This window comes from Acipenser ruthenus, chromosome 5 (genome assembly GCF_902713425.1).
Source record: "Acipenser ruthenus chromosome 5, fAciRut3.2 maternal haplotype, whole genome shotgun sequence".
In the NCBI taxonomy this organism is placed as follows: domain Eukaryota; kingdom Metazoa; phylum Chordata; class Actinopteri; order Acipenseriformes; family Acipenseridae; genus Acipenser; species Acipenser ruthenus.
The window spans coordinates 6,103,425-6,121,403 of record NC_081193.1 but is presented as its reverse complement, the minus strand read 5'-3'; the positions used below and the strand labels follow the sequence as shown (position 1 = coordinate 6,121,403).

Sequence of the window (17,979 nt, the reverse complement as noted above, 5' to 3'; positions counted from 1 at the left end):
CAGATTATAATATTATGCGGTGAACAGACCACATGAAAAAAAAAAAAAATAAATAAAAAAAAAAAAATACACATAATTGCAATAACAGTTATTCCATTGCCAAGGAATCATTCTTTTTTATGGAAAATGTTTATAATTCAAGAGAGAATGACAGCAGAATCAGGAAGCACAGAAACAAAAACATCCTTGATCCCTATTGCTTTCTGAAACTGTAAAACTAGATAAAGGTGATTAGTGCTGCGCAAAATGTAACAAAAAAATGAAACCCATTGTTTGGAAACAGTCTTGTCTAGGTTTCTGTGCTCTATGCCACTGTAGCACGTCTGTTGCTTGTCACAATACGTTGCACGTCTGTGTTGATTTTCTGCAAACGTTGCCATTCCAGGAACAATGGACTTGTCTTAATGTTGGTCAATGCAGGCACTGCCTTAAGCGAAGTTCCTGCAAACCGATTGGCTATGGTTAGGATCTGAGGATTTTTATTATACAGTAAATAGCTTGGTGTCGCTGAATAGACAATCATCTCCTCAACAAATTTACAAACAATATAAATACAGCAAAAAAAGTGCTATCATAAAATCATAAAATACTCACTGGCAAATGTCACAGTCTAAAATGTCAGCTTTTAAAGACAATGAAATAGAATACTGCCTTGCATTTAAAAAATGTGGCAAATGCATGCATACAGTACATAGGCTTTACAAGTATGCTCCTTTCTTCCAATATTAAAATCTAGTACCTTAAATCTGAAACATAAGGCAAATTGTCAAGGAACCTTTTCCAGTAATTTTCCTGTGTGAGTTCAATCAAAATTTCATTTAAGCAAATTGGTGAAAACCAAAGTTAGTATTTATGGCAGTTTATATTCCAAACAAAATCCTAGACTAGAGTAACCCCAAAGAAACGACTGTGTAAAAAATGACTGTGTTATATTATGGTAAAAGCACAGCAAAGTGCACTAAATCATGGTGAATGCGTACATACAAGTATTGGATCACATGGGGGAAGCACAGTAAATTGCATACATAACAGTGCAAATTTACTATGGTAAAAATTACAGTGGTTGACTTTTTTTAAGTGAATTTTCCATAGTACGTAGAAGCATCGTGGTAGGATGTGACATCTAAATTGAAATAGTCCTCAAGTTTCCACTGCAGCGTTTCAAATGTGGGCCGCTCATTCGCATCATCTTTCCAGCACTCAGTCATGATCTCGTAAAGCTGCGCAGGGCAGCCGGCAGGGGAGGGCATCCTGTACCCCTTGGCCAGCTCCTGGATCACCTGGTAGTTTGTCAAGCCTTTAAAAGAAGACATACAACACCAGCATTACTATTAGACCATGCACAACCAAACCAACATTTCAGCTAGCGGCCTCCTCACAATGTTTGAACCACACTTAAAACATTATGAGGCAATCGCAGGTTATGCACGTTACCTTGTAAAAACTCACCAGGGTAAGGCGTCTTTGCAAATGTCACTATTTCATACAGTAGGATTCCAAAGGACCACACATCAGATTTGATGGAAAATTTGTTTAAATTGATTGCTTCAGGTGCTGTCCATTTCACAGGGAATTTAGTTCCTAGTTTGGCCTCGTACACACCTTCATTCTCTGCCTAAATTACAGAATATAGACAATAATACAACAGTTGTGTTACATTTTGATGCATCCAACGTCCATAAAGTAGAATGAACCAAGCATTTCATTCAACTCCATTATGGGTTTCACAATAGACAACAGCAGGTTTTAAATGGAGATGCAGTAGTTTGCATTGGTGGAGATTTTTGTGTGATTTTGCTTTAAAAGTCAATCAGTAACTGTTACAACAATCTTTTTCACCCTCCTCAATTCCACAGACATATTTATATTTTAGCAGTAGTCACATTCAAAGTTACAGGCATGTGAAAATACAGTACAACAATAGGACAAGTCCTGAAAAAAATATTAACAAAATTACAGAAAGCTTACCATGAATACTCTGGCTAGTCCAAAGTCAGCTACTTTGCAGATGTTATTTTCACCAACCAGTACGTTTCTGGCAGCCAAATCCCTGTGGATATAGTTCTGGGACTCCAGGTAAGCCATTCCTGCAGCCACTTGAGCAGCCTGTTCTACCTGGTCAGGAATACGGAGCCGCCTCCCTCCATCCTCTGTGGAAAAACAGAGCAGGGCACTGCAGTTTAAACATACTTCCATTATACTGGCTTGAAATTAAATATTTCCTTTGAGGTCAACAATCCCTTGTATATGTTAGATTGAGGCTGTGTAGTCCAGTGGTTAAAGAAACAGGCTTGTAATCATGAGGTCCCCAGTTCAAATCCCGCCTCAGCCACTGACTCATTCTGTGACCCTGAGCAAGTCACTTAACCTGCATGTGCTCTGTCTTTCAGGTGAGACGTAGTTGTAAGTGACTCTGCAGCTGATGCATAGTTCACATACCCTAGTCTCAGTAAGTCACCTTGGATAAAGGTGTCTGCTAAATAAACAAATAATAATATGGCATATATTTTGTGGCTAGCCCTGAAAAATGTAAGTGAAATGCATTTTCCCTCTGTCACTGTGTGAGGTCAACCTGTAAAATATAGATGATCTGGTATGGGTTTCTCAAGGGTGCATTTATTTAAGAGCTGCTCACAAGAATCACCATAATTCTGACAAGCCAAGCCATAATATACTTCAGGTGGAACAATCAATAGTGGTGCTCCAGGAGGGAAGTGCAACTGTTATTTTTTTGTACAGCTCCCTCCCCTTGCAGTTCATGCATATATAGTATAATATCTCTGAGCCCCAAGGTTCATGGTTCACATTTGATTATAATTTTTTGTTTGTTTCAGATTTGGAAGGCAGAATTCATGCTTCAGAGCAGTGGTCTCTGAAGCATGATGAGCCAAATAAGCCCCAGAAAGCTTTCCTCCCTAACCCCAAAGGTCAATACAGTACTCCTCATGGCTCCCCAGCCATATGCAACTTATCTGGTTCTCCATTTACTTTAATAGGCATCAAAATAATTGGGTCTTTGGGATATCCCTTTTAAAGACATTATTAAACACTTCAAGCTGGCTTCCTGAGCTGTACGCAAACTTGAAGATATAATGTGGAATCGTACGCTGCCACTAGTAGTAGCAGGAACATGTCTATTTGGCTCTGTCACAAAGACGGCCGGAGTGGGTGGCGTCAGACCAGATGCAGGAAATAAACAGACAGAGATTTGGGGTTTGGTGAAGCTGAGCGAATGCTTTCGCTCAGCATTTAATAACAGAACAGAAAATAAAAGGTTTTAAACACAAAAACAGGACACGGCGCTTGAGGCCAAAATAAACAGTCAAACAAAACGAACTAACACTTAACAAACGGTGCACGGAGACAAACAAACACGGTGAGAACAAACACTCTACGTTTTATTTTGCTTTTCTTTTTCTTTCTCCTTCTCCTTCTCCTTCTCCTTCTCCTTCTCCTTCTCTCTCTCCCGTTCTCCACTCTCGAACACCCAACATTTTTATTTTGTTATGTACAGTATCAAACAGTTCAATGCAGACGGTCCTGCATATTATTCTCATCTTCCCTCCTTTTTGATATTGCAAACCTTCTACCCTTTTTTGCTTCCATACCCGACCCCCCCCCCCCCCCCCCATGTACAGTAACAGAAATGTATAGGATCTGTCTACATCACAGAAACGATTCACAAGTCCCATTCAGTAGGATAAGATATTGACAATTAGGATTTATTGTATTCCCTGTTGATAACATGTATAGTAACTGCACTTTAAATTACTTCCCCACAGATTTATTGCATGGAAAGAAACAGTAAATATGGTCAGGACACCAACGCTAATTAACTGTCAGAAAACACCATGATAAGGCAACAGCCTTGTAGACATTGAATACCAAGTATTGGGAAGAAAACAAAGCATTCAAATGGATATGTGGCTGTGACTATCTGTGTAATATGAGCCCATATACACCCTTTTCCTTACAGGAAAAGATTACATCCTTTACATGAAATTCTCCATCAAATCTGCCATCTTTAAATCACCATTTCTATTCAGAATTCCTCTTCAGATTTTGCCCTCATTTCTTTCCACTTTCAACATATGGGCATAAACCCCTAATCATTTTTCAGGCTGTTCTTCATGAAACATCAGCAATTTGTGTCTGGGATACTGAGTTACATCCCAGCTGAGCTCTATCAAAATCCCTTGTGTCTTCGGTTTTGTCATCAGTTCTGAAACTTACTTGTAACCAGGATGAGCAGCTTAGTTTATTCAAGAATATAGTACATGTTAGAGCTGCAGTTTTCCATAACGCATGAATCAGTTGAGTGAGTAACATGCCATTTACTGAAAAGAAATCAGGGCTACAGAATGGCTCGAAAAGTTAACCATTACCAACAACTGATAAAGTTGTGTAAACATGAAACCATGCACACTGGAAATGGTGAGCATTTGAGGGTCAATTAGAGACAAAGAAAGCAACACATTACAGTGCTCCCTTATATGTTTTTACCATGGTACTTTCCACAAGCTTTTTTCCATGGTTATACCATGCATTTACCAAAGTTTACCATGTTTTTTTTTAATGTCCTTTACCATGCTTATCTATGCTTTACCATGCTTTCGCTATGCTATATTTGTTAGGCTTTTACTACAATAAATTTTAAGGGTTATGAAGGACTTTTCAGCGTTCTTTCGATTTATGAAAAAAATCATGAGAAAATATGAAAATGTATTCATTGATACAGCAAAGTGAGGAAAAAAAACACAGAATAATGAATTATTCAAACCATCAACCACTGTGTTTTTCTTGCTGTTTCCCTCACTGCTCTCTCCGATCTGAGATCATAGTAAGTGGTGTCTGCTTACTCTGTAGGTATTCGTGTAGGCTTCCGTTTTTCATCAGCTCGGTGATGATGTAAATTGGTTCCTGTAACGTACAAACGGCGTACAGCTGGATAAGCTTGGGTGTATCAGCTTCTTCATCATCTGTGCCTCTCCAAGGAAGTCCTTGGGGTCCATAGTCCCTAAAAACAGGGGAAAGAAAAATCAGCTGTCCATTGGGAAACCACTCAGGAATTGTGAAAATTTCATCTAGGGACCAAAAGAAACGGGAATGAGTTTCCAGCGATCCTCTTAACAGGTAGTTTTTGTTCATGCCGATTTAATGAAGAGAGTACTTCCACTGATTTGTTTCTACATTTGAAGCCACACATTCCAGTTTTATATCTTGTAATCTTTTTTGTGTTATCCTACTTACAACCAACGTAGGATTCTATTAAAAGTTATCTAAACTTGGTGGACTTTGCAGGACCTTCTCAGGCACTGTACTGTAGATATTGTTACAGACAGAGATGCACTAAAGAGTGTTGATTTCCATAACCCTGGTTCTAAAATTTTAGATCTGCAAGTGTTAAGCATAAAAACATGCCATCCCTCTCCCTTTAACTATAATGACACTGCAGGTGTTTGTCTTTACACTAACGTTCAGTTTGTCTTTACACTACGTTCAGTTTGTCTTTACACTAACGTTCAGTTTGTCTTTACACTACGTTCAGTTTGTCTTTACACTACGTTCAGTTTGTCTTTACACTATGTTCAGTTTGTCTTTACACTAACGTTCAATTTGTCTTTACACTACATTCAGTTTGTCTTTACACTACGTTCAGTTGTCTTTACACTACGTTCAGTTTGTCCTTTACACTAATGTTCAGTTTGTCTTTACACTACGTTCAGTTTGTCTTTACACTACGTTCAGTTTGTCTTTACACTATGTTCAGTTTGTCTTTACACTACGTTCAGTTTGTCTTTACACTAACGTTCAGTTTGTCTTTACACTAACGTTCAGTTTGTCTTTACACTACGTTCAGTTTGTCTTTACACTACGTTCAGTTTGTCTTTACACTACGTTCAGTTTGTCTTTACACTAATGTTCAGTTTGTCTTTACACTAACGTTCAGTTTGTCTTTACACTACGTTCAGTTTGTCTTTACACTACGTTCAGTTTGTCTTTAACACTACGTTCAGTTTGTCTTTACACTACGTTCAGTTTGTCTTTACACTACGTTCAGTTTGTCTTTACACTAACGTTCAGTTTGTCTTTACACTAACGTTCAGTTTGTCTTTACACTACGTTCAGTTTGTCTTTACACTATGTTCAGTTTGTCTTTACACTACGTTCAGTTTGTCTTTACACTAACGTTCAGTTTGTCTTTACACTACGTTCAGTTTGTCTTTACACTACGTTCAGTTTGTCTTTACACTATGTTCAGTTTGTCTTTACACTAATGTTCAGTTTGTCTTTACACTACGTTCAGTTTGTCTTTACACTACGTTCAGTTTGTCTTTACACTAACGTTCAGTTTGTCTTTACACTACGTTCAGTTTGTCTTTACACTACGTTCAGTTTGTCTTTACACTATGTTCAGTTTGTCTTTACACTACGTTCAGTTTGTCTTTACACTAACGTTCAGTTTGTCTTTACACTACGTTCAGTTTGTCTTACACTACGTTCAGTTTGTCTTTACACTAACGTTCAGTTTGTCTTTACACTATGTTCAGTTTGTCTTTACACCAATGTGCAATTTGCCTCATTTGCTTTGCAAAAGGAAAATAAGACTTACAAAACTAGTAACATGTGCCTTAGGGATACTTTTGAGTACTTTATTTAACCTGAGTTGCTAGTTAGGCTACTAGTAACCATGGGTTCAACTGTATTTGGCATTTAAAAAACAAACACCAAGTTAACATTAAAGGAATCTGTAGTATGCAAATACAAAAGGAGCATTGTCTACAGATCAGGTAATATATATATATATATATATATATATATATATATATATATATATATATATATATATATATATATAAAATACCTTCAAATGTATTCTGAAACAAAAATAAAGCTTGTATCCACATGTGGCAATATATGGATATAGAGCAATGCAAGCTACATCTCAAAAGAGTAAACATGCTGCTGTACTACAGAGAGTTTCTCTTTTGTTTAAAATCCAATTTGACAGGTACCATGTTCGACCCATAACTGCTGTCTGCCATATGAAATCAAACATATTTACCCGGCTTCAGTGTTTTCACTGCAACAGGTGTAGTCTCATTCCACAGTCCTTCATGCACATCCCCAAACTGACCAGCTCCCAATCTTGTGAGTAGCTTCACAGAAGAACGTTCAATTTCCCAATGGTCTACTGTGTTGTAGGACAAGCCATGGGTCTGAGGAATCTCCAGCTAAGAATGAACACAATGACAAACCCACATCAATAGAAGACATATATGCACAAACTGTACTGGAAATTTTTTTAGTGCCTACAGAGTTACTATTTTCTATTTCTGTTATGCACATCAGTTTTTAGTTTTTTGCCCCACACTACAAACCATTTTCTGAAAAGCCACTGTGCAGATGTAAATGTCTGACATGTGAGAAGTTCTGTATCTTTCAATGCAGAACTGACGTATTCATACCTTCCTGCATGGTGAGCCAAGCTTCACACAAAGGCCGTCCACAGTGTCTGAGTAGTGCTCAACAAGCTCCCTTAATGTGTTCAATTGTTTTTTTTTAGATACAAAGTAACCCCCGGCATCCCGCTTTCGTATTTTGTAGTGCTTAACAATGGAATTATCCAAAACTGCAAACACAAGAGACATTGAGTCAGTAAAAAAGCACAATTACATGTGATGCTTTAGGATTAAAACAGCAATGAAAGCAATGCTTTAGAAGATTACAACATATGACAAACGTATACAGTACCATGTGCTACAGGGTTTGTACTGTATATTCAAATGTGCATATTCTTATTTTGAGTTCATCTTAAAAATGTCTATGAAACAAGGACAAAGTGGCAATGCATTTCATAAATGTCAAATATAGCCTAGTGTACATATTTGTATCACCTATGATCCAAATCACTCAGTACAACGGTGCATAGTGTTGTGAGGGCATGGCAACATTGCATCAGGCTGCCGGTGGTGGTTTGGTGACACATTTAAATGATACAGCCTACATGTAGAAAAGCTAGTGGTACTGTACAAGATTTTTTTTATCTGACGCTCAATACTTTTGACTATTACCAATCAATAGGTTGAAGAACACATTGCTGCTCAATACAACATATAACATACTGTATCTAACACAGTGCTTGGTCCTGTAAGTGTTATTTTGCATTTAGGACACAAGGTGGAGGTAACAGAAAGGATTTTTTCAGACGACTGCTCACTAGTTGTGTGTGTGTGTCTCAGAGCAATGCTGTACTGTGCTCTTCAACTCAAGCTCAGAGCTGCTGGCTGTTCCCTTGACCAGGCGTGTTACTCTGGGAGGTCGGAGTTTCTCTAGTGCTCCTAAACTTTGGAACTCGTTGCAACTAGTTGTGAGATAGCACTTCCTATCTTTTGGTAATAGGAAGATTTAGAAAAAAAAAATCTAAATCGTTTTGTAATGTTTGTAATCATGTTTTTATTTTAGTTATGATATTGTACTTTTTTTTTTTTCCTGTGGCGCTATATAATAATACTTTGATTGTCACCTGGCCAAAATAGAAAATACATTCCAACAATGTAGAATTGTTACACTATTCATATATATTTATATTAATGTTATTATTTGTTAGAAATAAACACATGTATAATATTATAAATAAATCTACAGGAAGCACCAATAATGTTTTCGAAAACACATGAACAACATCATTTCAAAGTTCAAAGTTATTTATCTTGCACGTAGTCTAGGGGCTTTTTAAACCATCATATTTGTTTGTCTGAAAACGCCTACAATAAGCAAAGAAAAAAGTCACACATGCTGCTGTCCTGAACATGCATGTCAGTTACTGTACATGCATCCCTGTCCACAGCTGTAAATACAAATTAGAGGCATTGGTAACTTGAAAAAAATACATCCCCGTGACCTACATCCATTGTATGCACTTCAAAGTTTAGACAGACATGTGCCTCCATATACTGTAGCCCCAGATTCTGATAATCTCTAAACCCTGATCTGAAGAATGTCCAAAGCAAATTTCCACTTAAGTCATTAAAGGCTTCTCTGTATGTAAAAATGTATGACCTACAGATAGACAACTCCAGGTTATGAAACTATACATTCACAAACATTTGTTAAAGAATGTTCTTTATTATCAGAATTAGAAAAGTTGTTCTCTAAGTACTGTATTTCTGTATAACATTAAAGACAGTGGAGGGCTGCGTATGTTTTAATGAGACACACAAGTGCACAGTCGGTTGCATCTGTAGCTAATGATATACAGAAACATTGGTTACTTGATAGTGAGTAGTCTCCTTTCTGAGTTTCACTTTCTCGGATAAGGAAAGCGCCAGTTTCATTTCCTGGTGACAGAAGTGCTTTTTCTGCATCAGCTCGTTTTATTCCTCCAAAGTACCACCTAAAAAAGGAATATAAAAAATATACAGTATATAATAATAATAATAAACACTATTTCAAACCAGCACCAATAAAATAAAAACAGACTTTTTGAAACTCCACTTCAAATTTTTAACACATCACATATTTTATTTACAGTATATATTATAAACGGATTCAGGGTGGTTTTTAGCTCACAAAACATACCACTGTTCAAGCAGATCTAGGTAAAATATTTGTACAAAAAAAAAAAAAAATGAAAGAAGCAGCTGAGAACCTAATTGCAAATCATTATATTTAAATAATTTAAACAGTTCTGGGAACCTGGTATGTTTTTTTTTTTTTTTTTTGGTTGTGAAGTCCCCTGGGTCGACATTGTCTATACCTTTTAGGATTTTGAATATTTGAATCAGTTCGCCGCGTAGTCTTCTTTGTTCAAGACTGAATAGATTCAATTCTTTTAGCCTGTCTGCATACGACATGCCTTTTAAACCTGGGATAATTCTGGGCGCTCTTCTTTGCACTCTTTCTAGAGCAGCAATATCCTTTTTGTAACAAGGTGACCAGAACTGAACACAATATTCTAGGTGAGGTCTTACTAATGTATTGTAAAGTTTTAACATTACTTCCCTTGATTTAAATTCAACACCTGTCACAATATATCCAAGCATCTTGTTGGCCTTTTTTATAGCTTCCCCACATTGTCTAGATGAAGACATTTCTGAGTCAACATAAACTCCTAGGTCTTTTTCATTCCCTTCTTCAATTTCAGTATCTCCCATATGATATTTATAATGCACATTTTTATTGCCTGCATGCAATACTTTACACATTTCTCTATTAAATTTAATTTGCCATGTGTCTGCCCAGTTCTGAATGCTGTCTAGATCATTTTGAATGACTTTTGCTGCTGCAAGTGTTTGCCACTCCTCCTATTTTTGTGTCGTCTGCAAATTTAACGAGTTTGCTTACTATACCAGAATCTAAATCATTAATGTAGATTAGGAATAGCAGAGGACCTAATACTGTTCCCTGTGGTGCACCACTGGTTACCTCGCTCCATTTTGAGGTTTCTCCTCTAATCAGTACTTTCTGTTTTCTAGATGTTAACCACTTCCTAATCCATGTGCATGCATTTCCTTGAATCCCTACTGTGTTCAGTTTGAGAATTAATCTTTTATGCAGGACTTTGTCAAAAGCTTTCTGGAAATCTAAACAAACCATGTTGTATGCTTTGCAATTATCCATTTTCAATGTTGCATCCTCAAAAAAGTCAAGTAGGTTAGTTAGACATGATCTCCCTTTCCTAAAACCATGCTGACTGTCTCCCAGGATATTGTTACCATATAGGTAATTTTCCATTTTGGATCTTATTATAGTTTCCATAAGTTTACATATAATAGAAGTCAGGCTTATTGGTCTGTAGTTACCTGGTTCGGTTTTGTCTCCCTTTTTGTGGATCGGTATTACGTTTGCTATTTTCCAGTCTGTCGGTACAACCCGTGTCAAGAGACTGTTGCATGATCTTGGTTAGCAGTTTGTAAATAAATTCTTTCATTTCTTTGAGTACTATTGGGAGGATCTCATCCGGCCCAGGGGATTTGTTTATTTTAAGAGCTCCTAGTCCCTTTAACACTTCTGCCTCTGCTATGCTAAAGTTATTTAAAATTGGATAGGAACAGGTTGACATGTGGGGCATGTTGTCTGTGTCCTCCTTTGTAAAAACCTGTGAAAAGTAATCATTTGATATATTTGCTATTTTTTTTTCTTCATCTATGATTTTGCCATTTGTGTCTCTTAGACATTTAACCTCCTCTTTGAATGTTCTCTTGCTGTTATAATATTGGAAAAACATTTTGGAATTGGTTTTAGCCCCCTTAGCAATATTGATTTCTATCTCTCTCTTGGCCTTTCTAACTTCCTTTTTGACTTGTGTTTGCAGTTCCAAGTACTCTTTCTGTGTGCTTTGTTTTTGGTCCCTTTTAAACGTTCTGTAAAGTGCCTTTTTTCGCTGAATATCTTTTTAAATTGATCTATTAAACCATTTTGGCCATTTTGTTTTAGATTTAGATTTGTCTACTTTTGGACAACCCTCTCCCCACACTCTGAAGGTGAGATCTTATATAGCAGATAGTCAGGAGCTAATGAGACAATTGGCGATCATTTATCTCCTGACTAACTGCATTCCTCACGTGAAAGCAGGGAGAGGTAACCCACTCCCTGCTAAGTCAATACAATATAATAGCAGTCGACTTTCATCCGCCTGCATACATTTAAACAATATAATAATAATAATAATAATAATAATAATAATAATAATAATAATAATAATAATAATAATAATAATAATACAAAACATACATAAATAAATAATAAACAAAAGGGCGGGACACTCCGCCACAGCCGGTGATCATGAGGGAATATATATATAAGATATTTAAAGCATTTTAAAATGTGTTTTGTCTTTTCCTCTGAGGATGATAATGGGTTAAATTTGTTAGGCAGGATCACTAAGGGCTGTACTAAATAGAAATCATGGAAATACTTCATTTCTATTGGTCGCTCTGCATGTCAATTACACAGGCTTCTCTACCAAGGCTGTTTGAAATGTACAAAATGACGGCAGCTATGTCTATGTTTCAGTATTACCTGTGAAAACAGCTAAAATACGAGTGATGTGCACGCGCAGCAGTTGTCGGCTGCATTTTTGCAATCATTTGGTATTGACCGTAAGACACACAGGGGATACCAAATTATAATATGGCTGTATTATTTGGTATCCCGTGTTTCTGACTGTAAATACACCCAATATCAATCAAACCCTTTGGGTGTGATAATGGGGCACTGGTAGACACTGTGGAAGTTTGACATTTCTAGGAGCCCCACTGCCTGAAATGCACAGGGGGATACCAAATAATATAGCCATAGACTAAGATATTGTCAGCTGTCTAATTTGGTATCTCCTGTGTTTCTCACTGTTAATACCAATCTTGTGTGTGTACTGTATATAAAAGAAATATATCAACAAATACAGTATCTGTAAACAATAACGTTACGTGTAATACATAACGTATTTTTAATATCATTTAAAGCCACGTACCAATAGTATTTTCTGTAATACTGTCTATAATCATTTTTATTTAGACATTGGGGTGTTTAGCTAAACTGTCTGTGGTGGATCTAGTACATACAGACCATGTTTAAATAATTCATTTTTGTCAGTGCTTACTAGTCTCTTAGCTTATTTCTGTCAGCAAAAAGAAACTCAGGAAGGTTCACATTCCAGTGTTTGGCCCTGTGATGGGTACTCCCCGCCCCTGTGCCACTTGATGTTTTGTGGTATTTTGTATTATTATTTAAAGGCACTGTCTTTGTTTGAAAGTTGTTTTGTTGTTAATTATTTTACAGCATGGATGAGGTTAAAATCTTCCATCCAGCTAAACCCTGTGCCGAATGTGGTCGAGGGATAAACTAGGTCATTGATAGCCAGTTAATCCCTCGGCCACAATATAAAAACAAACAGCTTTGGCTGAACGGGGTTGAGTGTGTTCAGAGGCGGAACAAGAGCTGGGAGGTAAAGCAAAAGAAGCCAGAAATACAACAATTCCTACTCGTGCTTGTCTAGACCAGCACCATACTTGTTTTGTTCTGTGTCTGTTTGTCCGTTTGTTTTGGCCACTGTGTCATTTTATTTTGTATAAGTGTTTTGTTTGGTTTGTTTAAATCTTTTATTTTGTTCATTTATTATTAAACTTGTGCTTCAGTGCTTCCATACCCCACTACTGTATCTGTCTCTTCCCTGGTCTGACATCACTCGCAAGCCATCTTGCCACAGGTCCCCATGGCTAAGACAATTCTAACTACTGAACAATAAAGACCAACCTAGGAGTATATCATAATGAATCGTTTGTACGGGTGATGTGAAATTGAAAATGTATATGTGAAAACGATCTGTCTGATATGTGTAGAGGTTAAAACAATTGGCAATGAAATGTAATTGAAATGTTACTGACAGAATCATAGAATACAAGTAAAAAGACACTGTGTCAAAGTGTGTGGTCTGTATCATTGATACAGACAAGTTTTAATAAAGGGTTAATCTTTACTGGACAACACAGGCAATGGAATGAGGTGTACTCCACCAAATATTAAGACAATAACTCTGTCTACAGCAGAGACCACAATATATCAGGCCAGTGTCTTGATCAGCAACACATTTAGAATATAGGATTTATATTACCCTGCATATATGAAGTCACTACCTCAATGGTTTCTGAGATATGAGGCCTAGACACTGTGACAGCAGCAGCTTTACAAACTGACATGAAAGGGTTCATTGTTCTTACCCACTGTCAAACATGACTGGGAAAATCACAGTATACAGCTGTCTAACCAACAGCTGAAATATGAAGCCAATATCTCAAAGTGTTAGGTTTTTATCATCCAGAAAGCAACAAGTGTCATGACCAGAATACCGCAGCCTTCTTAGGTCACAGGTCAAAGTGAGGGTGTCCTTAGATTTGGCCCAAGGAGAATCCATGACCCTGAAAATAAGTTGCTCACTACAGTAATGGCGGTAAGCTCATACAAGTTCCCTTTACAGGGAGGCTTGATTAAGAAGTAATATTTACAGAGATTACACACCGTTGATTCCTGCTGTTCCGGTATTCACTCATATGGAATTAATATTGTCATTATATATCAATACTGAATGTACCTTTTATAACCTTGTTTTTTTTTTTTTTAAATAAGCAATGCATTACAGTGAACAAAAACGAGCAACCCCAGGGGCATATCACAATGAATGGTTTGTAAATAAGGAATAAAAAAAAAAAAAAAAAAATGAAAAACATACTGGAGTGAAAAAAAGAAAAAAATAGGCAAATATATTTCTGTCATAAAAAAACTATATATTAACTAATAAAATCATACCCTGTGAATTATTTGGCTCTGTGCAATTTTTAAACAACATATACCATACTGTGAACCCCAACAAGGATATAAATAACACAACATAAATAACACCACATAAATAACACTACACAAGGATATGAATAGGCTACCAGGGGGCTGACCTTAAACAATGTGTGTGCCAATGAATAGCCATACCACATGACTTATTATAATACAGTTTTTCAGATGTTTCAAGTATAACACTATAGATTAAAAACATTACACTGTTGCTTTCTGGTACACATATTCAGGAAATAAATAATTACAGTGGAGCCCAAACTATTGTGGAAAGTAGAAAAAACAAGACAATAAGCAATATTTATTCGACACAAGAAACTTAGCAGCAGTAAACCAGTGCTAGCATTAAAACAAAACAAAATAAACTGGTTTTCAATTCTCAACAGGTTTTACTGCATACCTCGAGTGACAAACAAATGATTACAAAGGATAATCCTGTTTCTATGGATACTGTCCAGTTTATTGTTATAAATGACATATGCTGTTGAGGAAACAGGTAACTGTACTCATGGGCAATGAAAGAGTTAATCTCTGATCGTGCTGTTTTAGGAAGTACTGATGTACTGTCTCTCTGCCGTCTACCAAAATACCACAGTAACAACCTAAACTAAACTAAAATGAGAATTATTTTCCTGGTTAGATAATGATGTGTTATTAATAATAATAATAAAAAGCAGAAGATATGGAGACTCAAGGATACTAATAACAATCCACAAATTATTTTTTATAAAACAAGGAAAAACTCATCACAAAGTACGACAATCACATGGTATGACTTCATACTGTATACCTGGAGGCATGATAAAGAAGGGTACTGACAAAATCATAAAGGAGCTGTTTGGTTTTTGATTGACTTCTCGCCCTAACAGGATTGTATTTATGGAACCATCCACCATGAGTAAGAAGCACAGAAGTGCATGGGATTGGGACACTGCACTGGCTGGAAGCAATACACAAAAAAATGAAGGTGACATTACTTTATATTATCAATAATCTGCTGAAGAATATCATTGGAATGTTCCATCACAACTGGATAACATGTTCTCAATGTACAAAAGCAAGTGTGGGGTACAGGCAGCCCATTATGTTCCCAGAGTATGATATACTATATGCAAGAGGGTCTTAAGCCAGTTTGATCTCAGTTGCATCAGCATTTACACAGTTAGCTCAATTAGATGCATTTGTATATTCCTGATCATGGTTATTTTTTTTTGTTTGTTTTTGTTTTTAATCTGCACAGAGGTAAATTGACAGGATAAACATAAGAAAGTGAGAAAAGTTAGGGCAAAGGGAGGCTATTCCGCCAACACAAAACTGGAATCAGATTGCTGACAGGTGTAAGTGGAAAAGCTTGTGGTTAATTCAGGGTATCAGTGATAATCTGGGGAAAAAATGTAATTAATATTCTTGAAAAATCATGTATTTCCTATATGTTTTTTTTTTTCTCTAGTTTAAATGAAATATTATACAGCAAGTCTGTTGATGAACAGTATCATTATGCGTCTATTATATAATAGGAATCCTCAACCATTAAAAACATCATACCTAGAGAAAGCTTGTCTTGCCACCTTAATGGTACAGGTATATAGCCTACAGTCAGTAAATTGAAACGCAATACTGTACTTACGGTGCAGATTCGATGCTTTCAATGGGTGCAACATAATTGGCAGGAATATATCCTTCTTTCTTCCCAGACGTCTCCTTCAGTGCCCTGGCCAGCCACCAGTCACCAGTACTGGAGTTCAACACTTCCAGCTTGTCCCCTTCGTTGAAACTCAAGTCTTTATCGGTCCTAGCCTTGTAGTCAAACAGGGCTACAAAGTAGCGGCTTTGGTCTGGTGGGGGTAAGGGTGGCAAAGCCTTGGTAATATCATCCGGATCTAGCGCAGAATTTGCTATTCCAGTATTTGTGTTGTCAGCTTCAGTTTTTTCGCATATCTGTTGTTTAAACCGGCAAGGACAGCGGTTCAGCAAACAAGGACATGTTTGTTTCAAATTAACATTACCCATGGCTAATTGCCGTGAAACTGGCCCCCTATGCGATCAACATAAAATAATGCCTAATACAGAAAATACATATACATTAATTGAACCATTGCGTCCATTTTCATAATGATCCCGTGCAATCTCTGCTTTTGGTTTTTGTCTGCTACTGACTTTGCTACGGCATTGTCTTCACCTGTATGACGCGACCTTCTGAAATAAGAAACTTCATACTGTACGCTGAAATATTCTTAATATCGAGAACACGCCCTGTATGAACACTACTGCTCGTCATTCAAAAAAAGCGGAATGTTTTCCTGGTTCCAACTATGGATATGCATTTCCCGGTAACTTTATTTTTGTCAGAGCTTACGAGCAAGAACATGTGTTCGAGACAGGTTGGGGGCGTTTAACCATTTCGTTTCCTTTTAACAAATGATGAATTAAAAGGTCACACATTTCTGTGGCATTAGTCAGCAGGGAGACATGCACACAAGTATTGTAAAAATTCAAACACAATTTCTAATCATGTTCATTTTAACGTAGCGCACTTGTTTATTATTATTATTATTATTATTATTATTATTATTATTATTATTATTATTGTTGTTGTTGTTGTTGTTGTTGTTGTTGTTGTTGTTGTTGTTTACATAATTGTACCAGTATTTAAAAGTCTTATATGTATTCAAATCTTTTTTTTTCAGGGCACATTTTTGAATACCATAGAGTTCACACAAACTGTAAAATAAAAAATTGTGACCAAAGGGCATATTGTCCAGACCAGAGCACATTAAACCCATTTATGCCTAGTGTCCCATATATGGGACGCCTACATATTTGCTTTTAGCTTTAATACAGTAATGCAAAATACTGCCCTTCTAGTGGTAGGTTGTAAGGGTCTCCCTCTATCACATGATATACACTGTTGCCATAGCAACCTTCTCATGTGATCAGCTGGTGGCCATTTCTGGAAGGAGGTTTAAAAATGACATGTTCCAAAAAAAAAAGTAAATGCAAATAGCGGCTAAATCTTTTTTTTAGACCAAAGTTTTTTGTGATAGAAATACGCTTTAGTATATTTGTAGCATAGCTGTAGATGTTGTTTATTAGTGTCTCATATATGGGACGTTATGCACTAACTCCAAGCATGGTACCCTTTCAATTCGAAGACGACCACCAAAACATACTTATGGGACATACCTGCCTTAAGTAGGTATTCACTGAGCTCTTTATATCAGAGCTGCCGATAGGCCCTTTCCTGGGGTGACGTCCTCAGTCCCACCTACCGAGTGTAAGATAAGACCTTTGTGTTAGACAACTGAGCGTATTTTGAAAGAGCTTCTGAGTGGACCGCAGATCCCCTGCATTTGTGCTGAAAGCTGGCTTTCCACTTTGGTGGAATCAGCGGCTCTAAAATCTAGCACATTCTTCTTCTTTCTTCAACAGCCTGCCTCGCTTGCGTTGCAGGCTGTCATTTTTACTGTCTTTCGTATGTGTGCGACTGCCTGTGCAGTATTGATTTAAAGGAGTGCGTGTGTGTTGTCTTTTCAAGCCTACACTCTTGGGGAGAACGCAGTTCCTCCGCCGCGGCCAGGCTTTGCTGTACCCTCGCCGTTGAGCGATTCCACCGGCTGCCGTGCACGCAGTTGG

At 37.0% G+C, this 17,979-nt stretch overlaps 1 protein-coding gene across 1 annotated transcript; it reads right to left on the bottom strand.

The window, feature by feature from the left end:
• Positions 1–457: 457 nt before the first annotated feature.
• Positions 458–16,664, bottom strand: LOC117403305 (tyrosine-protein kinase SRK2-like). The gene is given in 9 exon segments (XM_034005364.3): positions 458–1,297; positions 1,450–1,615; positions 1,969–2,150; positions 4,860–4,955; positions 4,958–5,017; positions 7,067–7,235; positions 7,470–7,633; positions 9,276–9,397; positions 15,974–16,664. Coding segments are annotated over 9 exon segments (1,566 nt in total). The 5' UTR covers positions 16,357–16,664; the 3' UTR covers positions 458–1,073.
• Positions 16,665–17,979: the final 1,315 nt, after the last annotated feature.